Genomic DNA, 25,984 nt, shown 5'->3' with positions numbered 1-25,984 from the left:
TGTGTGTGTGTGTGTGTGTGTGTGTGTGTGTGTGTGTGTCTCTACGTGTGCATTTCCATATGGGTTCCGACTGTATGAACATGTTTGAGATCTGGAACCATTACAGCCACATGTCCACATTTGGAGGGACACACGCAATGTGCTGAAAGATTTAATTAATTTCCCTTAGCATGTTAACATAGAGCCTCACTTAGTAAGACAAATCACTCTCAGAAAATGGCACTAGCGTTTGAATCCCAGCAAGAGTATGTGTGTGTGTTGGGGGAGGAGGTGTTCAACATCTGCTTCCTTGTTGGGAAGGGGGTTTACGGTGGGTTTGGAGCAGAAAAAAAATGCACAAATGTCGTCATGTGCAGAAGGCAGAATCATTGTCAGTGTGTGCGTAATTTGAGTGGTTAGACTCTAGGCTCTCTCCGCTATCTCTGCAGTGTGTTACAGCGGCGGGCTGAGCCGGGTCTGATCAGCAGTGATTAAGTGTGCCGCTGTATGCAAAGTGCATTAATGAGGGTGTGCGGAGTCATCAAGTAAATTAAATATGTCAAATCTCCCGGTGAACTTTCAATCTTCACATACAAAACGTTGCTTTCATTTACAACCTCCATTTCTCGCTCAAAATCCGGGATGAAAAAAGCAAAGCTCACAAGCAATTTATACCTTTGCTTCTTTTCTTCTTCTTTTTTTTCCACAGGACCCCCTCCCCTGTGTAAGCATGCACATACACACTTACAAACACAAGCATGCTTCCTCATACACAGCTCCCTGCCGAAGGTCTGACAGGCCATGCTGATGTGTTCAGAATGCGTATGGTAATAGGCCAATCAAAAATGCAAAACAATTGGCAATTACTGAGAAGACCTAATGGTCATTAGAATTTACAACTAGGTAATGAACTAAAGTCTGCCCACACCATGCATATTCATAAAGCAATTTAGGCTTTGAAGATTAAAGAAGTGCTTAAAATTCAAATGAGCCTGAGCAAATTATCAGTAAGATTCAGTCAGGAAGTAGCGGTGTGTGTGTGTGTGTGTGTGTGTGTTTGTGCGTGCGTGAGTGTGTCGCCAGCACATGTTTTTACGAGTAGATGTTGCAAGTTTGTTAACAGGAAAGCCCAGTCAGTGAGTGAGTGTGTGTGTGTGTGTGTGTGTGTGTGTGGGTGTGTGTGTGTGTGTGTGTGTGTGTGTGTGTGTGTGTGTGTGTGTGTGTGTGTGTGTGTGTGTGTGAGCCCCGTGGGCCTGACAGAGGCTAGTGAGGGTCTAGGTGTGAGCTTAGAGACCAATCAGCACAATAATGGCTGCTTCACAAAGCTGGTTTTCAGCTTTACTCGACTCTTCAAAATCTTTATTTGTTTCCATCTTGTTTCATACAGATCAGTTAATTCATAAAGAGGAAACACTTTTATGGCAATTGCCGGTTTATTGAGTAAATGATCATTTGAAAAGCAGTTCAATGTTTGTGGTAGCAGACGTCTGAGGAGGTAGAGCTGTAACAGGTAATAAAAAACTAGCTTTAGTGCAGACATAATCATTCGTTTTTCCATTAGTTATGCAAATTACAGTGCTGATATTATATTTACAATAAAAGCAATTAAATTCAATCAAATCAAGGCTACAGGTAAGTAAATACAAATACACTGTATCAAAAGTTTTCAGCACTCATAGAATATGAAAGACACAAAAAAGAGATGATTTGGTGTCTTTATCAATGAAATTGTAGGTTGATCATTTTCTATTAGTTGTATATGTATATATATATATATATATATATATATATATATATATATATATATATATATATATATATATATATATATATATATATATATATATATATATATATATATATATATATATATATATATATATATATATATATAGAGTACAAAAAATGTTGTACTCTAAAAAGCCATATCACTGAGAAATATATTAAATTCTCTTCAATTACACCAGCAAAAGAAGGTTTTCAGGTGAGCACCTATGGAGCAACACAAAAAAAGCATAATTTGGAGTCTTTATCAATGAAATTAAAGGTTGATATCTGTGTCTAACTGTACACAGATCAAATATTAGAGCTCCTGTGGTCACAGCTAGGTTGAGCCTGTGTGGGCTGCAGCTGGGCTCTGGGCGGCTTCATCCCACTCAAATCTAAAAATAAAGCAATTAACTTATTGGCAGGCAGGAGGGGAAAGAGTATGACAGGCCGTCCTGCTCTAGGTGAGGGGTTGTGACCCACACGGGTCTCCAGCACAGTAAAGAAGAGATTCAGAGCCCAGTCACCACCTGAACTGACAGAACAGGACATTTCTGAACATTCATATGGATCTATATACAGTATACACACATATATGTGCATACACACACACGCACAGAGCAACAGTGAGCTTATTGTACCGAATATCTGGATATCAGAATACACAGCGGACCAATATCAAACACACTAAAAAGAATCATATAAACATATTAACTATTACATACAACAACCTATTAAATGTATCTAATGCAATCTATTGATAGATTTGCTCAATTTAACGTATAGTGTCTATATGACAGAAATAAGCAAAAAAAAATTAAAGAAAAAGAAAATTAATCGTTAATCTTTGAAAGATCAGAGCTCTCGTCATGCAACGCGTCTGCATTTTGTCTCGGCGGCAGAGTCTAAAACCACATACACACACGCAAATACATGCACGCACACATACACAAACACTACAACCCACTAAAACTAGGCAGGCACCCAATACCAACATGAGCAAAGCAGGCAACCACCCAAATCACACACAAACACAGAGAGGGAGATACGGAGGGCAGTTCCAGTTGTGGCATGCACGCTCTTGAGGACCTCACATGGGTGAGGGGTGTGGAGTGGCTTCAAGTGAAAGTCTAAGTGAAAGGTTTTGATGGAGATCCACCAGGCTGCAAGAGACAGCCTGTCCTGCTTAATACTGTGGTGTTTTTTTAACAGAACCGGATCAGAAAACGGGTATCTAACATCCTGTCTTCACCTGTGTGAAAACTCTGAGGGCACTTCCCTGAGGAAAATTGAATTGCTTAGAGATTGCTCTTTTATAGGTCAGGTGGCTTTGAGTCTTAAGTAACAACTTAAAGAGGGGTAAAAAAAATGTTTAGGATAAACATCTGAAACAAAGTTAAGCTTTTATCAGAGGATTCATTTAAAATCCTGTAGGATAAATAAAAATAGACACAAATGAAACAACTTCTCACAAATGAGAAAACTAATGTGTAAAATATAAAATTATAGTTTAGATAAGTTTAGATAATTCAGTTCTGGAAGAATTTGATAAGAATGTTCAAGTTTATTTTAAGATCTCATTTGATTGCAAACTTTGGTATATTGACAAAACTGAGCACAGCTCGAGATATTGATAAGAACTCTTCTAAAACTCCTAAGGTTTTAAGATTCCTATTAAGGTATTTTTCTTAGTAGAATAATCTGAGAAAAAGCACAAGCTTGAAGCAAAAACTGACCTTTCCCCAGATGTTTTGCTTTAGGAGTAATTTCTTAAATTCTTTGTTTTGCTTTAGGAGAGAAAAAAAACTCTAGGGGAAATAATAATAGACACAAATGAGATGAAAGGTTACATATAAACAAGAAAATGAATGTGGATAAATTTAAATTAAATCAAACTTGTAAATCTTGGAAGAATTTGATCATTCATATTGAGATTTGGTTGCAGACTTTCGAATCTTGGCAAATCTTATCAGATTTTAAACATCGGTAAGAACTTTTCTAAAACTTTGAGATTCCTAAAGTAATTTTTCTGAGGAGAAAATCTGAGAAGCTAGATATTTCAACAAAAACTGACCTAATTAATAGATAAGTAAAAAAAAAAAAAGGAATTTTAGTAGAAAAGGTTAGTCAAAGTTAACCTTTTCTGAGATATTTCTCATAAAATTCTTTAAGAGAAATTAAAAACAGACACAACTGAGATAATTGTTTATATACCAACAAGAAAAATCTAAAATTAATAAATCTAAATCACATTAAAACTATATCTCAGATAATTCAGTTATCCAAAAATTTGATAAGGAATGTTTGATTTCATACTGATATCTTGTTTGATTGCAGACTTTGATATCTTGACAAATCTGAGAAAAATCTGAGATCTCTTCTGAGGTATTTCTGAGGAGAAAAATCTGAGATATCAGCAAAAATACAAATTTAATCTCAGCGTCGTTTGGAGCAACTGTTGAGATATTAAAGCAATCTCATTTGTGATTTTTCTTCCCTACAGGTGGGAAGCGGACCCCCTTAAGAGATTAGTAGAGACAGAATGATAGAAGGTGCGACAGAACAGACAGGAAGGGAGAAGAAAGAAAAAACACCCAGAGCTGAAGGTGTCTGTAGAGACTCAAATCCTGCCATCTGTAACCATTATAGCCCAGATGAATTGATTATATTGAGCGACCCGGCTGGCGCGGTGGCATAGCTGGTCAAGGTGACCTCGTAGTGGAGTTGTGTCCACCCGACGATACCAGTAGGGATAGAGCAAAAAGAAAGAAGACAGAAGTGAAAAAATTAACTAGCCTAGCTCTGAAGCAATGACGAGACCATTGCATGTGTCTGACAGTGTGTGTGTGTGTGTGTGTGTGTGTGTGTGTGTGTGTGTAAAAGGTAAACAGAGTAGTAAAGGACACCCCTCCTGAAGCCCACCCGATGCCTCCAGCCCTGCTCCGTGCCAATATCTCTTTGGCATTGGCCGCTGAGGGATGTCCTGCAGTACTAGTGCCAACTCACACACACACACACACACGCATCTCACAGCTGCAGAAAACCACAAACAAACACACAGGCCTCTTGCAGTCACACACACACACACACACACGGCCTAGCAATTCTGCACCATTCCTATCTGTGTTTATAGAAGCTGTCTGTAATCCGCCGAGATTTATAAATATGCTTTGTAGTACATAAACATTTTTATGGACACGTTCCTCTAAAACATCTGACACAATTTGAGAGCTGCAATACGACAGGACCCAGTGGGTCTGCGCGCGTCCACCCACATACAAAACATGCACACATGTTGGCACAAATAAAATGAGGAGATCAGACCAGAGGGGAGCTTGAATATCAGTAAAACGATCGCAAAATCTCTCTGCAGAGGCATAATCACACTTCTCGCGGACCTAAAATCGAACTCTACACCTGCACGTACCTCCGAACAACAACAGATACTGAGCGTTTTTGCATAGCTTTTATTTTTCACCTAACATCCGGCGGAAAGACAAAGCGATCGCTCGAGGTAGTCCCAGAAAGACGGTGTGATCAGGTGGCATTATGGAGATGAAGACAGACAGAAAGGAGAGAGCTGGGTATTTCTCCTCTTGTGATAGAGGAGGCGATGCCATTGTCTGCAGGAGGGAGGGATGGGGGGGGCTGAGAGCGTCATTGGGTGCTAAGAGCGTATGAAGGGGTGCGGGGGTGGGAGAACTGAGACGGAGCGGGTGGCACCTTGCCAGGCAGTGCCCGTCTGGCTGCTAAATACCTTTGTTTCCTTGCACACCGGCTTTGGTGCAAAAAACTGGTAAAAACGGTGTGATTTTTAAGGTTTAAAGCCTTCAAATATAAATTTTTCATATAATATCTCTCAATTTCAACTGAATACAAATAAGTATTGCACAAATAACATAAAAATGGATTCCTGTTTTTTCCCCCATGCAACACAAAATTCCCAACCCAACAAAAAAATGTATGCTGTAGCCCATTAGATGAGAATGGCGAATGAAAGGAAGCCGTCCACCCCCACAGCACCGATCCGACTGTATCATGCAAATCAAGCCCGAGGATGCAGAATATCACAATGTTTCTGAGAGGGATGCTGCGAGACACATCTCCACATGCAGCAAAACAGCTCCAAGAGAATTAAACATCATTCTGTGCTATTATTACACCTCTTCCCTCTGGAAAAGCTCTGCACACCTCTCACACACACATTCGTAATGCTATTTTTTCTAAGATCAGACAGGAGATGGTACACATATGCAGGGACTAGATACAAACACACACGGGCATACAACAGCACGGTATTCTTTGAAAGGGACAACCGGTCTTGTGTATGAAGAAATCCTGCCGGTGGAGGGAAGTAAAAAGGTTTGGAAAATTAGAGACGAATGCCTCCCCCCCCAGTTCGAATACATATTCATAAAGAGCCGCTTTCAGGGTGCCATCGCCGCTCGGCTAAGACATGTCTCTTTGTCGCTTCCTGATAATTCATTTTCTTGATTTCTTGAAAAAAAAAAAAAGGACAAGCAAGGTTTGGGTGTCGCCCCATATTAAGCTGTGACAGCAAACACACGCATCTGCACAAATAAAATGATCTTGTGACACTGAGCATCCTCTGTATGCATGCATATTTCCACATGTCCCTCTAAAGAAAGTCTATTACATCTGTCAAAAACACACACACACTTCACGGGGCGGTTCAGAAAATAAAAACAACTGGCTCTCACTGATGACTAACGCTGCTCCTCACAAGTCCTCTTAAAAAACGATCAGTGTCAGCACACTCGCTCCCTTGCAGCTGAACTCCAGAAAGGCGCTTTGATGATAATTATGATCATGACAGATCGTCAAGCTCCAGATAATATGTGATTTTAAAAAAAAGGAGGAAGAAAAAAAAAATAAGGGAAAAAAAAGCTTAAATTGCTGGGGTCTTTGTTAAGCCACTCATTTGGGTCACATTTTGGCACAGAAAATTGCAGGCGGCTCACATGCCAGACAGTCGCACACAGTGTAATTGATTCAATATTAATTGGATGCCCCTGATTTACATTGACTGCTACAGCCATATGCATAGCAGAGAGGGAGAGAGTGACAAAATGGGCGAGCGAGCGGGAGAGTTAGAGGCATTAAAAACCCACCCAGCAAAGGCCATTTAAAAAACAATTATCTGTATTGAGGTCCGTTCTGCATGGCGGCAGTGTTAGTCCGATCTAATCTGCCGATTTATTGGAGAGCAGTCATAATTTCTGAAGGGCTGCCATAGCGAAAGACTTGATAAAAAAAAAAGTTCAGAGCTCCAAATGGCCCCATATCGCGAGCCAAAGCGAATTCAATCTGTTCCATCGACATGTTTTTGGACAAGGCGTTGCGAAACAGAAGATCATAGGATGTTACTCTGCATAATTTTTACATTTCATCAGACGTCTTATATTGTGCAGCAAAGGACACAATGTCGATTATATCATCACAGCAGATTCAAAGCTCTGGGAAGAGCATTAATTCAACAAGACACTTTTGTGTCAACCTTTTTTTTTGCCATTTTCAAGAACTGAAAGGATTCAAAATCTCATTTAAGGATTAAAAATTAAATAAATATATTATGACTGTATCAAATCACTGCATGGGAGAGGAGAGGGTCTCCTCACCAGGATACATTGTGCTATTTGGGGTAATACACAGTCACACACACACATTGCCACTTTCTATGCTCACACAGCAAATCCATTCCTCTGTGACAGGTACTGCCTCTTCTCACACTGAGCAGCTCTATATGGAAATGGAGTTGTTACATCACACATACCAATCTCCTTATTTGGTCATCTGAACTATAGTCTAATGATCCATCTTAAGAATAGATTAAATAAATAATAACAATTAATGTATAAAATAAAAATATGACAAAATTAAAAAATAAATAGAAAAAATAATAAAATAATATAGAAAAAATAATAAAATAATATATACAAAATGTATAAATAGAAAGACTGTAGAAAACAGAATAAAAATGTCTTCCTTAAAAATATAGAATAACTATATATAATGATAAAAATGTAAATGTAATTGTTTTTCTTAAAAGCATTGAACTATCAGCTTTCCTTCAACCTTGCAGTTTTGTGATGTTCTAGAGCACCCTCTAACCCAGGTACACACACACACACACTCAAATTATTCTGGTTTATACATTCATGGTAAGCTGCAGTCACAACTAACCTTGAATATGTTATGTCTGAAATCGTCTATAATATGGCTAATTAATATCTCTTCCCTGTCTGACCTGCCATGGCAGCAGATTCAGTAACATGCTGAGAAGTTGTTATGGACCTTCCCACAAAATTGTTTTAAAAAAAATAATAACAAGCACACATAATACCAGTGACCCAACGCTATCAGCTGAACCCTGATACATTATGATGTAAATTAGTTTAATAACCCAGTTTAGCGGCTGACAGAAACAAGAAATGTGTGCGAAAACCGGCTCGCATAAAGTTTGTATAATTTGTGCTGAAACTGCATCAACATGCTTAAAACAAAGAGGGCAAGCAGACACAAATGACCCCATTCAGCCTCCATATCTGATCAATTTTAAATGTTCTATAGCACAAAACCCTGTTCCACAGCAGATTATTGTAAACATTTATATGCACACAAACTAGGAGGCTTCTCAAACTATGCAAGTGGAAAAAAAAACTTGATACTTGAACTCAGCAGACGATAATTAGCCCAGAGCAAAGGGTCAAGTCCAAATGACTGTTGATGGGGCTAACCGGACCCAGACGCTTCCTGGAACCTGATCTTTGAGGCAGACCAGAGAACGACCAAATATAAAGCCAGGCCAGAAAAACAGACTGGAAAGTCTCACTCTCACATTTTCTACATTTCAAAAACAGCCACTCTAAATCGCCCCACCAGCACAAAACACTCATGGACACATAATAACACGCCGACAATTTAAAGCAGTTAATTTCACTTAACGCTCAGCTTAAGCAAGATTAGACTTACGCTGCTCTAAGATTCCAAGGTTGCCTTTATTTTAAGTTGTTTACAGTGGAAATTAGGGACTATCTTTTTTATGACTGCATTTTCCCTGTTTTATATAGTGCATAGAGCCAACCGCTAATTAAAACACACATCCACAAAAATGAAACAAATAATTAACATTGTGTTATTGTTTCCTGACAAACCAAAATACCCGAACGGCCTTCCATTTCCTTTCCTTTTTTGACAGAAAGTGAAAATGTGCAGGCGTGCATTTATACGGATAAGATGTGGCTGTGCAAGAACCCACAACGAAATCAAGATACATCTGTCGAGACCACATGAGAGAGGCTGTGCAGCACAGAGAGGCATTTCCCATGAGCCTGTGGACACACACCGAGGGGGATGGCCTCTCCTGTCACAGCAAGGACTCCTCGAACCGCCCCTCCAGGGCCAAAATTTCCCCCTCTCAATCCCTATTTTTTCTCCTCCCAGTAGGGATGAGCAGTCCGTTGTGCCATAAAGAACCCGCCCTTTGCACTCTACTTTAACAAATCTGCAACTTTTAAGTCACAGTCTGCCTCTTTGGGCTTCATTTGATTACCATGGAGAGTGAACGACAAGTTATCAGAGAAAAAGGATTTGAAACACAAAGTGCAAATGTGCTAAACCGAGGCATGCAGTCGGTGGTGGGAATGTGTGATCTACGGTTCGAATCTGAGCTTAATTATCCAAATCCCACAGAGTCCATCTGAGGGAGATCCTTGATTCCAAGCAGCGATGATCTTGAGATAATAAATCAGATTTTAAATGTTTTCTTTGTACTCTATGAAGTAATGCCGGTTCCTCTTTTGGTCTTCGTAATGGCTCCTCACTCTAAGGTTTGATTGAATATACCCCCTTCCCCTTCCTGCCCCACAGCTTTTAAATATTCAGCACTCTGATACGTCTCCAGAGCTGCGAACGAGATGCCCCACCGAGAAAAGACATGTGTCTACGATATGTGGCCCACACAACAACTCGGCTCCACCACGAATGTTCTTCACACAGATACATGCACAGTCCTTCTATATTTAAAAGACAAATCACATGGGATGAGGTTACCTGTAATGTTTTCCTGTTTGGGACAGATTCCTCGAGAAGACGTCGATAAGCAGTCATCGTCCTCTGGCGTGACCTGGACGCCCACCTCCACGGGGTTGGAGGCTCTCCTCAGCTCACCATGCAAGGGCGAGGGGGGCTTATCCACTGCTTTGTCCATGCACAAAGTGCCACTGCACTGCTTCCTTTTGTGCTCAATGAAAATAAGGATGTCTCCCAAAGGGAAGTTCATCTGACACTGGCCACAGGTGAGCAGGTCCTGGTCTCCCTCTGGAGCTACCTGTACCAGCCCGCGCTGTTCCTGCCTCTCCTCCGAGACCACGGCTGACAGGGGCTCGGCTGCACGCAGGAAGAATCCATATGCGACACAGAGGGAACGAAAAGCAGAGGGAATATTAGATGCTGTAATAAATGCAGTCAAGACGAGGGAGCATATAGCAGGATAAAAATGAACAAGGATACACATTTTATGTTAATCCACCACTTTAATTTAGTTTATAATTTCAGATCCATCTTTTACATTTCTGATCTGTAATAACATTAAAAGTTATGAAAAATAATAATAATAATAAACATAAAAAATAAATTAGTCACTGTCAGTTAAACTTCAGTGAACAAGCATAACACATAATATTCACCTAACTAACAGCAAGGGCTTGACATCTTATTAACATATGATTTATTATGATATAACAGTAAAGGCAACAACATTTTGTTATATTTGCTTTGGTGCATTAACATCTGTGTCTAAAACTACAGTAAATTCATCTCAGTCTGACTCTTTGTTTCACTCAACCTTACACACATCTGGATCATGAAATGACTGCATGGACAACACGTGTATAGATATCCAGAAAAGTCACAGCTGCAACAATACAAGCTTCACACAGTATAGACTATTAGCTTTATTCTCCCTCACGATAAAGTTAACTGTAAGGTTCACACACACACAGACACACACATATGCAGGTATTTTTATAATGGTTGTTTAGTGAAATTTTGCGCAGAGGTTACACTAGCTTCCTAATGGTTAAGAATCTTGACCTTCTTTATAAGCTGCCAATTTCATGCTTTAATGAACCTAAAACCACAGAGAATCAAAAAATAGATTTTAATTTTAGTGGATGATGATTGGTACAGATTTTGATAAAAAAGGTGTTAGGATCATGTGCAGGGCGGTTAAATTTACTTCAGCCCTGTCTGGGGCAGATATTGAGGGGCAGATGTGGAGTATCTCCCAGACGTGCTTATGAGGAAAATATCGGACACATTTGCACATTAAGGACAATAACGAAGTGTGATCAATTTCCCTTCTATATGTAATGCTTTTCGCTATTACGTAGTTTAGATTTTTTTTTTCGAGATTAAATGCTCGCCATTCAAATCAATAAAAGAAAGCCTACTCGATTTAAAGTGAACTCAAAGTATTTTAGAACTGATTTCTAGACACAGAGGGATTCATAGTGATATTGATTCGTAATGAATTCGTAATGATAACAGCTGTAGATCTTCCAGTTAGGTGTGACTGTGATAAAACAGAGATAATCGATATATGAAAAACTTCAGTCATGATTTAATAATAATACCGAGCGAGAACTTCTAAAGTTGGTAACATATATATTTCAGCTGCTATAATATACGTTACATTAAAATAACTTATATTCAACACTTCAATTAGTAATAATAATCATATTATGTACTTATTTTACTATCGCAGATGCGATCTAAAGATATCCGCATGTATGCATATTTTTTTATTATATTTCAGAAACTTTACACGACTGACCATGCATAAATAAACAAATTATATAAATATTTTGCAAAAGAATATTCTACTTTCTATATCCTTCAAACACAAATTAAGTTTCCTCAGAACGTGTGAAAACTGTGGAAAGCTGTATCACATAAAATGTTCCCAATTGCTTTAAATTCCGCTACTATCAGCGCTGGCACTAAAAACGATATTGCATTTAAACTGTTTTTTTATATTTTTAGATAGGCTATTTAAAATCAATGCAAGTGTTTAAAAACAAAAGCAGCTTAATACCAAAAAATATGCTGATAATGTTTTCAAATAGCTCTCCTCAGAAAGCTATCTGTTTGTAGCCTGAACGTGAACATTTAAAGCTTGATTTCAGTAAAGTCATTTTTAAACGTTTGTAATAACAGCTTCTTAATTAACACTTTAAAAATAACTGCTTTCTGTGTAATTATGAATTATCAAGATAAACTACATTTGGTCTATTATTGCCTGAACATCCTTTGTTGTTAGTTTACTTGGTCTATTACAAACTACAAGGTATAAAAATTCTACATTTCATGCCAGGTCAGGACGGGGTAAAAAAAAAACAGTTACAAGTTCATATACAATACGTTTCGCTCTTGCTAACATATGGTCAAATATAGATAAAGATAGCGGCGAAACTGATCGGGTTCGAGTCTAGTTTATGATCGTCGTCTGCCTCCTAGCGGTGGATTTCTGACACGAACAGCAGCGAACACACGGAGTAACCCGCGCTGAGATCCCACAGCCTGTGTGTGGAAACCCAATATTGTTACACGATACTTTACAATGTTACAACAACTCGGGATTTGTGTCAAACGTGTTTATCTAATAAAACGCGGACTAATGCTTTTGCAGCTTTACGTTTGAGATATCAAAGGGTCAAAATCTAAAGACAAGAAGAAAGGAGCTTAAATGGTTTTGTTTCGTCGTGCTCCTGACAACATTTTAGCGCCATTAAAATACGAAGCAGACTTTATTTACAAAAACGCAACCTACCACAGTCCTTCAAGGCATGTTTAGAGTTTAAAAAAATTATAATAATTGGAATGAGAAAACAGAACAGTAGTACGAATGTGTGCATACAAAAAGAGCAAAACTGGCTGGTTTTCTTGATACACTTGTATCTAAATAGTTGCATTACATTTAGGTTTCGTCTTACCTTTGTCACCGACATTTAAGACAAAAAACAGGCCTAAGTGAAATCAAATTATCCTTGTATAAATGCACACGAAACGGCAAAGAGCGTAGCGTAAAATCGTCTCCTATTGCTTTTAAGCGAAAGCCCATACGAGTAGATCAGAATCGCGTTTGGCTTCAAATGTAAGAAAAGCTTACGTTTAAAAATCGAATAGATTTTATATGCAGATGTCTTGCTCTGCAGTGTTAGTCTCACACGGGCGACTATCGTGCTCTATTTGCTGGCAGTGGGTAGTACGCGCACGCGGCGCTTGTAAACAGTCGGACACGAGATTTTTCCCAATCAAAATTCACTTCCACTCTTTGAAAATCTTCCAAAAATAGTGCGAGAGGGGGGAAATCCTGCCCAGAATCACAGACAGACGGCGTTACGGGACATTCCACGAGATGTGAGCGCAAATAAGCGAACGAAAGCACGCGTGCATATACCCACCACAGTCCGGTATATGTGAGCGCTTGCTCTTAAGTGGCCAAAGCGACTATAGGGCACGAGAGCCAAGACATATGCGCCTAAACACCGAGTCGGCACGAACTTCTCCAAGTACAGCGATGGAAAGCAAACTTTTGTGGCATTTCGGCGGACGAGGGTGCGCGTAAAGGCATTTCAGAGATGGGAACGCTCTCTTTACTAAAGTCCACTTGATCTGCGCTGTCCAGTGTCCAGTGTGTCTTCACTGAGAATTACGCTCCTCTCCAGCAACTCAACGCTACAGAACGGAGCCAAAAACAGGTAAAGCGAACGGGCACAACATATATTTGTCTTTACTTACGCGAAAAATCCCGTTTGCTTAAGTGCTGGGGTTTGCCTTGCTTGCGGCGAGACATGGTGGCTGGTGGTGGCTTTCAGCTCGGTTCACATCGGGAGAGCCGGGTTAGAAGGGAGACTCCAGAGAAAATATCTTCATCAATGCCTTTGACATCCAAAATAAATTAGAAATAATACAAAGATGGCGCAGGGAAGATGGATTGTGGGATAGCCGTCATGGCTTTTTTGAAAAGAGAGAGAGAGAGATGAAAAAATGGCAAAAGCCCCCCTGAGCTGCAAGTTCAAGTGCGGACGTGACGTCCCTGCGAACTTGAACGTCAGGAGATGGATGGACATAGACATACAGAACATGGGCAGGGCAAAGCCGTGGAGTGGGAGGAGGGAGTGGAAATAACAAAACCAATGGACACTCATTAGGGGCTGGACATGAAAAATAGACCCGAAGAAGCCAATGGACAGAAAGATCAGGGGGCCGGACAAGAGGCGAGAGAGAGAGAGAGAGAGAGAGAGAGAGAGAGAGAGAGAGACGCACGCACAGAAAGAGAGAGAGGGGGAGATATGTTTAATGAAAGCAACGTGCGCTGCGCCAATGGACAGAAAGAGAAGGGGGCCGGAGAAGAGGCGAGAGAGAGAGAGAGAGAGAGAGAGAGAGAGAGAGAGAGAGAGACGCACGCACAGAAAGAGAGAGAGGGGGAGATATGTTTAATGAAAGCAACGTGCGCTGCGGCGAGTGTGTGTGTGTGTGTGTGTCGCGCGCGCGCTGGGGGTGGACGCAGGAAAACAGAGCACGAAAAGCCAATGGACAGGAGATTCAAGGGGGCCGGACATGCTATATATACAAAGAGAGGGGGAGAGGAACCTCGCATATAAGGTTTCGTAGTGGACACTGATGGTGCTTCAAACACAGTCACTCAACTCCTGGTCAAACAGTCAGTCAGAGGTAGCGCGCAAGCTGCTTCTCGGCGAGACACGCGATCGGGTTGCGCGAACAGGACAGGCAGGTTCCGAGCCGGGGCATGTGGGTTCAACCGCCGCCACATTCCTCCAGAACAGACAGAAACTTAAGGGACATCATATAGAGAGCGGCATAGGACGCTCGCTCGCGATGTAGGTGGGACTTAAATACTACAAGAGTGTAATTGTAAAAATATAACAACACACTGACGAATAGATTGTGGGAGCAGCCCACTAGAAAGAAAGGGGACGGGGTAATAACTTTCAGATGTGTTCAGATTATAGAGAATGGCGACTGGGGGGAGGAGGGGGTGTCAGTAAAACGCCGCCGCGTGGATTTAGAAATATAAAGATGCCGTAAACAGCGCCGATGCATTCGAAATTAAAGAGACATGAAGCGTATAACTGAACGCGATGACAAGCTAGTTCAATCCACGAGGTGGGAGGAAGAGAGAGACACCCCTGCGAACTAGTAGAAGTACGACCAGACTATAGCGACTGCTCCAGAGACTCAAAGCAGAGGCTGCGTGAACAAGTGACAGTCTGCGGGGAAAAGGCACAATGCAATAGGGATCCGATCGGAATTGAAGTCGAATGCTGGAGATAATACGTGACCCGTGAGCAAGCGAGCGAGCGAGTGAGTGAAACTGCTTTGCAGGCTTATACGCTGACATCTTTGTTTCTGGACCAAAGACTGATCGCGGTGCTGGTGCGCGTGTAGGTTTTTTTTCGGCGCGAGGTGTCAGATCTTTACGCGAAAGTTGAGTCAGGTTTGCGCTGGGTGAAAAGGTCAACTCTGCGCCAGGGCTATCTGGGAATGCCAATGGATTCGCTCGACTGTACCACACTGACTGTGCCGATGCTTTTCAGGTCATTGTTCTCAACAAGTGCATATGATTAAAAGCACCGTATCGATCTGAATTTTCTATATGAAGCCTTTGATTTCGTTTCAGTGCAGCGCACTATTCTCCAGCATGCCGAAAGGGAGCTAGATACATTTAAAGCACTTTTAAGAGTCCAGCGCGTAAATTATATAATTCTTTAAAAAACATATAATAATAATAATAATAATAATAATAATAATAATAAGGTGCTTTAAGCAAGGAACAGCAGGCTATTCAAAGAAACATGAAGGGTTCTTGGTTTGGCTATATGATTATTTGTATTTTATAAAAGCTAATTCAGATAATTGCTTTGATTTCTAGGCTCTTTAAAGCACCAGCATAAATTGGTTTCTGGATAATAAAAAGTAAGCATGGAAGGTTATTATATACAGCAGAATCAAGCTGTTTTGGCTCTAATTAGGACTTTCATTTTTAAGCGTCTAATATTTCTGCGATCGTGCAGCGTGATTGACAGAAATACACCACGGATTCCTTTAGGACCTCTCAAGAGGTATTGTGCTCTGCAGTTCTTGCATCCCACAGAAACATTGCATTGTTTAACCTCGCTCGAAATATTTCCAAGTGTGAAAAAATAACTTTGTTTAAATTAAAAAAAAGTTGTGAGGTTTGCTATAGTCGGAAACTGTGATTATTGGCTATTGTGAAAACTTTAAGTTTGCATGCAACAATCTATACAAAATCAAAAGGAATATTTCCTTACGCATGAATAGCAAATATGAATGTCGTTAGGATGCGACGTGTGTAAACAGCGTTTGCTTCTGACTGAACGATCGTTCTGTATAAGCTTTCGGTGCTGGACAAATTTGGGGATGTTCATGCATTTCAGTAACACTAACCATGGCACGTGCCCACTCAGGCCATTGGCTGATGGACCGCCTTTTTTTCCACATTTTTACTTTTCTGAAAGTCTGTCCCTGCTCCAGGCGGGCATTGATCAGCGCAAACGGAGCGTTTACACCTCCTTCAGGAATGGAAGCTATCAGGCAGCAACAAAGCGCCACGTACAAACAGAATCTCAATATGTAAATGACAATGCGACTGATCCCATCATAAATCAGCCAGACGTTAAATGCATTGCAATATCCATCTCTCCAATGCACGGTCAGGCGCGCTCGCTCGTACAGAAAGAGCTTTTGTGTGAGGGAGTGACAGAGTAAGCGATTGGAAATAAGAGTGAGAGGAAAGTGCGATGACAGATTCATGCTTAAAATAACGTCTCAGCTCAATGCGCGAGGCCCTGTGGATGACACAAAAACCAGATTACCAAACCTACATAATACCATGACTATTGCTGGTAGATCACTTTATTAAAATGCGACCTTCATGGCTAAATAGCATGGTTTCACTATTTAAGACTACCAAATGAATACTGGTGTATGGGTCAGAGGAGGGGGAAAAAGCAAGTCAGTTGCATTTCTTTTGGTCATGTGCTTGCCTTCCACGGGTAGTGGCTCAAGGAAATTGACTGACTGGCCCCTTGGGCGCATTTTAATATATGGAAATGACCGAGGGCTTATGCGATAAATCAACGCCCATTGCCCTGTTCATGCTTCATTCCTCTCATTTTCCCACTAGCTCTGGCAATTCATCAGCAGATCTGTTTTCCTGCAACTGTTGTCCAGCGCTGATGTCATGTTGAAAGAGGGGCTTTATTGGCATTTATGGTTTACCAGCGAGATTAGCACTGAGTAAAACCCCTCGCGCGCACTATGTGTGTATGGAGATAGAGAGAGCGCCAGTGTGTTCATTTATCTTTGACTAACTTTATAATACATTTATCCGCATGTATTTCAATTGTAAATGTGATAGAGTTCAAGACTATTCCATGATATGGCCAATTTTTTTTAAACTTTTAGTTTTAGCACTCAAGAGAGTAGCTGTCAGTCGTTACTGAGCATTTGATAAACAAATTGTCTGGTAAATACTAGCACCTCTAACACCAATTTGTGTTATTAAGTCCATATACAAACTAATATGCAAAACAAAGAAAACATTTTATGAATCCCTTAGAGATCTCGATTCAATTTTTATTTATTTATTTTTGTTCTATTAATTGCAACGTTCTTATTACACATTATTATTGCACATTATTAATATTTTAATTTAAAAAGTGTACATTTACTTCTATATTCTCTTTCAACTTTCTTATCAAAGAGATTACAGTACAAATGAGAAATGGGGAATGTTTTACTGATTTAGTCCAAATACAGAGCCAATGGCCAAGTGAAAAGAAAAAAGTAAAGAAATAATATTTGCCAAATATTTATTTGCCTCTTCATCTGAGTATTTTGTTTGCCATATGTGGCGATTAGTATGTTAAGATCTCCATGCTATCAGGTTCACACAGTTTGTGGACTAATTTACAGACAGATAAAGAGTGAAGGCCATACACTGACCCTCCTGGATGGAATTAAATCGGCCTTGTCTTGTTGCTAGTTCTAAATGAAATGGCATGTATCTCTCAGCTATGGTTGTAATCATGATATTATCCTCTTACGCGTTCCTCTGGGACAGGCTCTGCGAATCGCGGTTGAGTAATTAACCATGTAAAATGTCACTGTAAAAAAGTGAGAATTATTATCGAAATTATTTTATCCAAGTGCGTTCGCTTCCAAAGCATGTTTATTTCGTACAAAAGACCCTAAAAAGAAAGCACGGAAACCTCCACAAAAGACATCAGTGCAAGCTACATTTCTTCACTTCGCAAAGACGAATGTTATTTGACAAGAAATCAGACTGACCGTAAGATGAATTAGGCCTTTTCGTGTCGCCTGTGAAAGACTTAGACCACCTTAAGTCTACATATCCCACTGAATACAAGTTTTACCTCTCAAAGGACGGAGAGAGGCGAAATGAGAATGCTCTTAAAATCCCTGGTAAGTCAAGCCTTGCCTTCTTTAAGGAATTTTAAGCTTCAGCAGTTCAGACACATTCGCAGACTGAAAATTAATATTAATGGCTAGATTTCACAATGTGGCATTATCACACTGAGCGATGGGTGGGCATGCCATCTGGGTTTTGGCAGGTATTAGATATAATCAAAGGGATTATGTCTCTGTGGGCGAAATTATAAACGTGAGTACTGGTTCTTCTACAAAAAAGCAGCGGCGTGTGAATGTGTTAAAGAGAAGAAAAAGAGGAGAGACTGAGAGAATCAGATTACCGGTGAGACTACATGTGGACCCATGCTATAAGATGTAAAGACTACAATTATTGTGAGGGGAAAAAAGCTTTAAGAGAACAAGTAAAATACACATTCTCAATATTATTGCGTAACCGTTGTTATTTCAAGGTGACGCGCTTCACAAGTTCATGCCAGCCGGTGTTTATACTGTAGTAGTTATTAATCGTACATTAATGGGATGATGAATGGAAGCACACCAGGGACGCCAGTCGTTATCTGGTAAGGCTTACGTTTATTGTCATGTTCATTGCGCATAGAAGCTGTATTAGTTATCACTGAAAAGAGGTTGCTTAAGTTATAATATAATATAAAAACACAGATATTTCCGTAAAGCATATTATAAACATCTTTACACAGGCATATGCGTTAACCCTACGACAAACTAATGAACAACACAATTTACATTCCCGTTCTGTATCAGGAACCGAGTATCCAATCCAAGGATAAACTGCAGCCATGTTGGCTTTCATGCTAAACTTAGATTAAGCGCAATTAGTTATGAGTGGCATTGAAGAATTCAAAAGTATTTACAATAACCCGTGACATAAAAACTCTAGCACTTTTTAAACAAGAGACAAGCTACATTATGCAAACTATTTACATTAAATAGCCTAAACTGGATAAACATGCTACAATTAATAACCTAATAAATGTTAATTATATAAGCGGGATAAAGGGATAAACGCTGGAGTCATTAAAGAGGTTTCTGATGATGGACAAGGAATCGCGGAGTTTAAGAGATTCAGGGAGCAAAAAGCAATGTGCCGTGCTCCAGGCGCCCTCTAGTGTTCAGAATTATGATGACAAGGAATTCCGCTAGTCTTCACAAAAAGAAGCCTACTGAGAGAAGTGAATTAACCGACTTGATTTTACGCCATTATAGACCGTTAGATTAAACAATGAGTAAAAAAATTTTTTTAAAAACACTTTTTACAGCGATATATGTTTGGGATTTCAAACTGAAATCTGGTTCTTTATTAAACTGTCAATATTCTTTTCCTCGTGTTTGAAATACGTTTTTCTTTAGCCTACTTTTTTACAGCCGAGTTACGTGTTAGTTTCACTATTTCGTTGCTTGGTTAATTAATTCTATTTATTATTTTACAATTTGTAAAAATAAAAAAAAGACTATACAAAACGCAATGCAGTGTGACGATGTATTGCGGAGAAGAGGACTTGAAGACATTATAGGCTACAAATTTTAGGCCTACGTTTATAATTTTTTTTCTTAATAATGAAGAGGAGGATGATAATCATCAAGACAACATGTAAAATTATTGCAGTGCAATGAATACTACTGACCAAACACCCAAATGACAAAATTACAAATATGCTTTAATGTTTGCCTTGTTTTGGGCGATTTGCACGAATTGATGTGTAATGCAATTATAAAAAGGGTCCAAATAAAAAGTTTAAAGTTACACATTTGCAGTATGCATCTTTCTTACGAAAATGTTAGATCTATGACCGTTTAAATTGTTATTTTTATGCCTTCACGTCAGCCTTAAAATTTTACAAATATGCTTTAATGTTTGCCTTGTTTTGGGCGATTTGCACGAATTGATGTGTAATGCAATTATAAAAAGGGTCCAAATAAAAAGTTTAAAGTTTAAAGAAATCTTTTACACATTTGCAGTATGCATCTTTCTTACGAAAATGTTAGATCTATGACCGTTTAAATTGTTATTTTTATGCCTTCACGTCAGCCTTAAAATGAAGAATCTCGACCAACTCCCTGTCAGTCATCAATATGTCAGTCATAGTGCTTTGATATACCAAGAACGAAATTTCAAATATCACAAATCAGAGATGCAGTGTATATGCAACCTCTTAGTCGGTCAGAAATAGAATTTGGTCCGAATATCTTGGCATACTCCTTATATCCAGCAATAATTTGGTAAGTTGATTGAACTGAAATATTTCAATCAGACAGGAATTCTGTTGGTTATAATTGCTTCAGAACCATGGACAGCGACTCTTGCAAATGGTTCCCACAGCCACACAAACTCTGGCATCGCATAAGCTTGTCTGTAAACACGGGAGACATGCTCACGAAACTGCAGAAAAAATGTAGCCTACTTAATTGCCTTTTATCCCATAACGTGATGAACAACAATAACAATAGCCTATTCTTCAATCTGACAACGCACTGATTCTGATTCCTAAATGCTTTCCTGCAGACTCTACAGCGACTGTTACGCCATACATGCCTTAGTTAAAGGGATAATTCACCTAAAAATAAACATTCAATCATCCTTTTCTCACCCTCATGTCTTTCCAAACCCTTTTTTTCTGTGAAACATAATACAAGACATTTTCTGTGTAGTGTTTTGTTCATACCATAAAGGTCTATGGGTACCGAAATGGTTTGGACACCAACATTATACAGAATATATTCTTTTGTGTTCCACGAAAGAAAGAAATTCATACGAATTTAGAGTGGCATGAGAGTGAGTAAATAATGACTGAATTTTCATTTTGGGGTTAACTATACCTTTAAGAGTATGCGGAACAACTGCAGTTGTTTACCTGTTGCAACTAAATAACAGAAAAGAAAAGAAAAGGTTCTTAGAAGTGTGGTGTTGTCTTGTTGAAATACAGAATTAAAGACGGTGATTCCATAAAATAATATATTCAATTGTGTTTATCTGTGTCTTAATTATATTAATTTTCATACGTTACAAAGTGCTTTGTTAATGTGTAATTTATTTAGTGTCATTGTTCATACTGACCTGATTCTGCTTCCAACATTTCCTTTGTCAATGCTGTTCCGCCAATCTAAAATAAAGTGGACAGTATTACTGAAATGTTCTTTAAAAATAAAGTTGATATGTGAAATTTGAAAATGGTTTTAAAATTATTAAAGACATAATTAAATAAAATGTCGCTGTCCGGGTCGTTTCTTGGTCTTGAATTGGTGAAGGTATCTAATAAATTACATAAATTTAAAAAAAAACGCCTTAAAGTAAGAATCTACACAATCAACTGCACTCACTGGCAGCATTGGAGGAGACAATTATAACAATGTTAAAAAGTTGTCCAAAGTCTTTTTGAGAGAAAAGTGTGTCGAAATATCACCCAACATATGAGAATGTAAACGTGAGCACATGCAGCAGAAATCTTGATGAACGATGTGACGTTGTGCGGCTTTTCTACACGTTTAGGCTAATACAAGATCCAGCAGTAGCCTATATAAACATAGCCTATCATTTTGGAATTGATGTTTATAATAAGTGCGGTCACTGAATCCACAAGTAATTTTTAACGCAACATCTCACAAGTCGCCTTGAAGATTCAGTGTAGATTTTTTCAAGTCATTGGAACACAACAATTGTGAATTTGTGATCATCCTGTATAAAACTTTGTAATATTACATATATATATAATTTAATGAAATTATTCTTTGAAAGATCTTGGGGTTTTGTTAAAAAATGGGTTATTACGAATACGAACACACAGTATAATAATATCGTAGACCGATATATTACAGTGACAACGCTACAAATCAATAATTATAACAGCAATGTCAATAAAACATAATTGGGCATACTGAAAGAACTCTTACGCAACATTTCCTGTACAGTTGCATACGCTGTTCATTGGAGAGCTGCTGGACGTCATCACGCCACACCACTGGCATTAGCCACTAGATGGTGCTGTGGATAAGCGATTACGCACGGCACACAAATTCTTTGGAACAATCTTGCCAAAGCCTGGCTTGTGTCTAATCGTTTCAATCACAACATACACCAAAGCTCTTATCTAACTAGAAGTATTAGGCTTCATCAAATAGAGCAGCTACAGCCTATAACCCTTATTGGATAGCCAAAACGTTATAAGTAAATGTATTCCCCATACCAGAGGTTTCAAACTGGGGTCCAGGTGGCCAGTGTAAAAAAATAAAATAACATTAAATTCAATTAAATTAAAATGATAGATAGATAGATAGATAGATAGATAGATAGATAGATAGATAGATAGATAGATAGATAGATAGATAGATAGAAAAAATAAAAGATAAACAATATAAATAAGGTTACAAAATAAATAAATAGTATTAACAGAAATAAAAGATAAGATTATATAATATATAGTATACATATAAAAATAATAAAAATTATACAAATAAATAAATAATAACACATTACAGTACAGTGCTGTAATGAGTAGAAAAAATATGAAACATAAAAACTAAATATTTTCCACATATTTACCATATTAAGCTGTCTTTTAAGAGTTAGTTCAATTTGAGGGGTCCCTCACACAAGCATGATTCAATTTGGGGTCTGTGGAAAGATCGAAAAGTCCTGCCCAATACCATTTATATAGCATATAATAGAGCTAGTTGTCACTCGGGACAATTGTCACTATATCTTTAAGTCAAATATCCAATTACACAAATGTGCATTTGTTTTTTAATCTAGGCCTATATTTATTTTTTGTTTTTAAATAATATTCCTGTGCCTTGTGACTAAAATTTTAATAAAGTGCATATTAGTAGAACATCATTAAAGAGGAAGGCTGCCTTCACCGTAAACCTCAATAATCTGATCTGGTTTGGTCATAAGAATTAAAGCACATGGAACCATGATATCAAGACTAAAAGTGATGCCTGAGCCCCTCAGAAGGAAGATGGTTGAGGCTTATGAGTCTGAAGGAGGATTTAAAGCCATTTCCAAACTACTTCAAATCTATCACTCCACTGTGAACAACAAATGAAGCAGCCATACACACAAGAAACTCCACAGATGTGACACAGACAAGTATCCTGTTCAGCGTAAGAGACTGATAGACAAGTATAAGAAGAAAAATAGAAGCATTTCTGCAAAAGGGAGCAATACCAGCTACTAAATAAAAGAGTATATGCCCTTTTCCCCGAACAGAATACAATTTATGTTATGTTTGTTGAATAAAATATTTCCAAATAAAGTTTCAGCATTGATATTCCCACATATTTTGAAAAGGGACAAAACTGGGGATGTACTTGTACTTAAGCAGCACTGGTGACGTGATCAGCTAGTGGGGGGCATGTTGTCACAAATGATCTTTGTGACAGTTAAATATTTTGTCCAAGCCAGTAATAGTTTTTTTTTATTTAAAAGTTTTTGTAAACAAAACTTTAAAATACGTGTCCATACAAGATATGACTTAATCCACACGAATAAACAAGTCCCTATCTCCTCCAGTTTCTTACTTTTTACCAGAGAGTGCAGATGTTCTTGAGAAATATTTAGAAAATGACCCCGTCTGATAGATCGCAAGCTCCTCTGCTCGCACTCGTCCAATAACACCATGATTGATATTTGAAAACATTCGTCAGAGGGTATGCGGGCGCAGAGCATGTCGGGAGATGTCTGTACGGTGGGCGCCATATTGGAGCAACAACTATTGTTATAAATTGAGACGGGGCTGCTGCTGGCTGAGTTTACATGTTTTCTGCGTGTTTGTTCTGAAAATATTTGGATATTTCTACGCAAGGTCATGAAAGAGATGTCAACGTAAGTGTTCCGTGCTTCACAGGGATATTAGTAGGTTAAACGAGTTAGTTGTTGAGAAAAAATGCAGTGCTAGGCTAGTTTAGCCAGTTTGTTGAGATAACGGTCAGAGAATGCAGGCTGTCGCGGATAAGCGGCCTCAATGTTTTTTTTTTTATTAAAAAAAAAAACACTTGTATACATTAGAGTAATTAAATACACACGTTGTAGTCAACTGCGTTTAACACAAGTATTTTGGTGGTGTTGGCCATGTAATCTTGTCTTTGTTTACACCAAAGTTGGGCAATGCTGGTGGATGTAAACGCGGTTCTTTTAGTCCTTGTTTACTTTTCACGAAACAAACCACGTTTAAATATAGAAGTACTATGTGGTCTGACATTGTTTATATTACTTCAACTTGAAGCCATATGCTAGCTGCTAGCTTTGTATACAGTATGTACGTATGTGTGTGTGTGTGTGTGTGTGTGTGTGTGTGTGTGTGTGTGTGTGTGTTATATGTATATATGTGTTTATAAATGTATATAGGCATATTTTGTGTGTATACACAATCCATCATACATACACTTTTCATTTACCTTGCATATATTTAGTACTTTCATAAGTTATGATTGGAGAATGTTTCTCATATGTCTTGTTGTTTTTCTTGTAGTGTTGAGTTCAGTACTATTTGATTTTTTTTAGGTTTAGTATGTCTGCAGTGCAGCATTAGCCTATTATTATTGTCATCATCGTGTCTTCATTTGCAGGACTGGTAACAGTACGCTTGGCGGGCAGCAGCCTCGGAAACATTATGGCATCACGTCTTCAATCAGCCTGGCCTTTCCCAGAGAGATAGACCATATCTACACTCAGAAGCTTACTGAGGCTATGAAACCATTTGGAGTGTTTGAGGGTGAAGATGAACTCAGTCACAGGTGAGGGTTTTCGTTTATGTGATTTAGTCACTGCTTTCCAGTGGTTAGAGATGGTGGTCTGTGCAGTCTGCCAAATATTTGTTGTTGTTCGTTGCTAACTGTGTAGCATCTTTGATTAAAGTACTAACATGAACCTTTGAAGTAACTTTACAGTCAACATATCTAGAGTGATCTGTACAGTTAGGTCGATTATATATTTGGATACTGACACAATTTTCATAATTTTGGCTCTGTATGCCACCAGAACAGAATTAAAAGTAAAACAATAAAGATGAAATTGAAGTGCAGACTTTAAGCTTTAATTCAAGGGGTTGAACAAAAATTATAAAATGCTTAGGAATTACAACTGTTTTTGTACACAGTCCCCCCATTTTATTATTTATAAAATATATAAATATAATCAAAACATTTTAACATTGTGTTGAGAAACCTTTGCAGGCAATGACTGCCTTAAGTCTGGAACTCCTGGACGTCACCAGAGACTGGCTTTCCTCCTTTGTGGTGCTTTGCCAGGCCTTTAATGCAGCCGACTTCATTTGTTTGTTTGTTTGTTTGTTTGTGGGTCTTTCTGCCTTTTAGTTTTGTCTTCAGCAAGTGAAATGCATGCTCAATCGGGTTGAGATCAGGAGATTGACTTGGCCATTTCAGAATATTCCACTTTTTGTTTAATCTCTAAAAACTCCTGGGTTGCTTTTGCTGTATGTTTTGGGTCATTGTCCATTTGTACTATGAAGCGCCACCCAATCAACTTTGCTCCATTTGACTGAATCTGGGCAGACAGTAGGGCTGTGCGATTAATCGAAATCGCGATTTGAGACGTTGGGATTTCCTAATCGCAAAGCCTGCGATATGGACGCGATATTACTCCAGAGCATATGCATGACTGCCAGCCTTGAGTTGCAGACTTACTAACCAATAGAGTGAGTGCACCTCCGTTCTCCCCAATCAGCACTGCTCTAGCCAACTG

The 25,984-nt window shown here is 38.8% G+C and overlaps 2 protein-coding genes across 4 annotated transcripts in view; one reads left to right on the top strand and one right to left on the bottom strand.

Annotated features, from left to right (window-relative positions):
• Positions 1-14,045, bottom strand: part of LOC107601892 (B-cell lymphoma/leukemia 11A-like) — a 52,446-nt gene extending 38,401 nt beyond the window's left edge. The window contains exons 1-2 of the mRNA XM_016294240.1: positions 13,570-14,045; positions 9,820-10,155 (exon numbers count right to left, since the gene is read on the bottom strand). Of these exons, the coding sequence (XP_016149726.1) occupies positions 9,820-10,155; positions 13,570-13,624 (391 nt within the window). The 5' untranslated portion in view covers positions 13,625-14,045. The remainder of the gene's footprint in view (positions 1-9,819; positions 10,156-13,569) is intronic.
• A 9,910-nt stretch (positions 14,046-23,955) lies between these two features.
• The window catches only part of LOC107601893 (poly(A) polymerase gamma-like), a 17,258-nt gene continuing 15,229 nt past the window's right edge, over positions 23,956-25,984 (top strand). For all 3 annotated transcript variants that reach the window (XM_016294244.1, XM_016294242.1, XM_016294241.1), the window contains exons 1-2: positions 23,956-24,106; positions 24,850-25,017. In XM_016294244.1, the coding sequence (XP_016149730.1) occupies positions 24,090-24,106; positions 24,850-25,017 (185 nt within the window). In that variant the 5' untranslated portion in view covers positions 23,956-24,089. The remainder of the gene's footprint in view (positions 24,107-24,849; positions 25,018-25,984) is intronic.

Source organism: Sinocyclocheilus grahami, unplaced genomic scaffold (genome assembly GCF_001515645.1).
Source record: "Sinocyclocheilus grahami isolate Dianchi unplaced genomic scaffold, SAMN03320097.WGS_v1.1 scaffold313.1, whole genome shotgun sequence".
NCBI lineage: Eukaryota > Metazoa > Chordata > Actinopteri > Cypriniformes > Cyprinidae > Sinocyclocheilus > Sinocyclocheilus grahami.
Note: the sequence above shows the minus strand (reverse complement) of the source record. Positions and strands in the feature narration are given on the sequence as shown.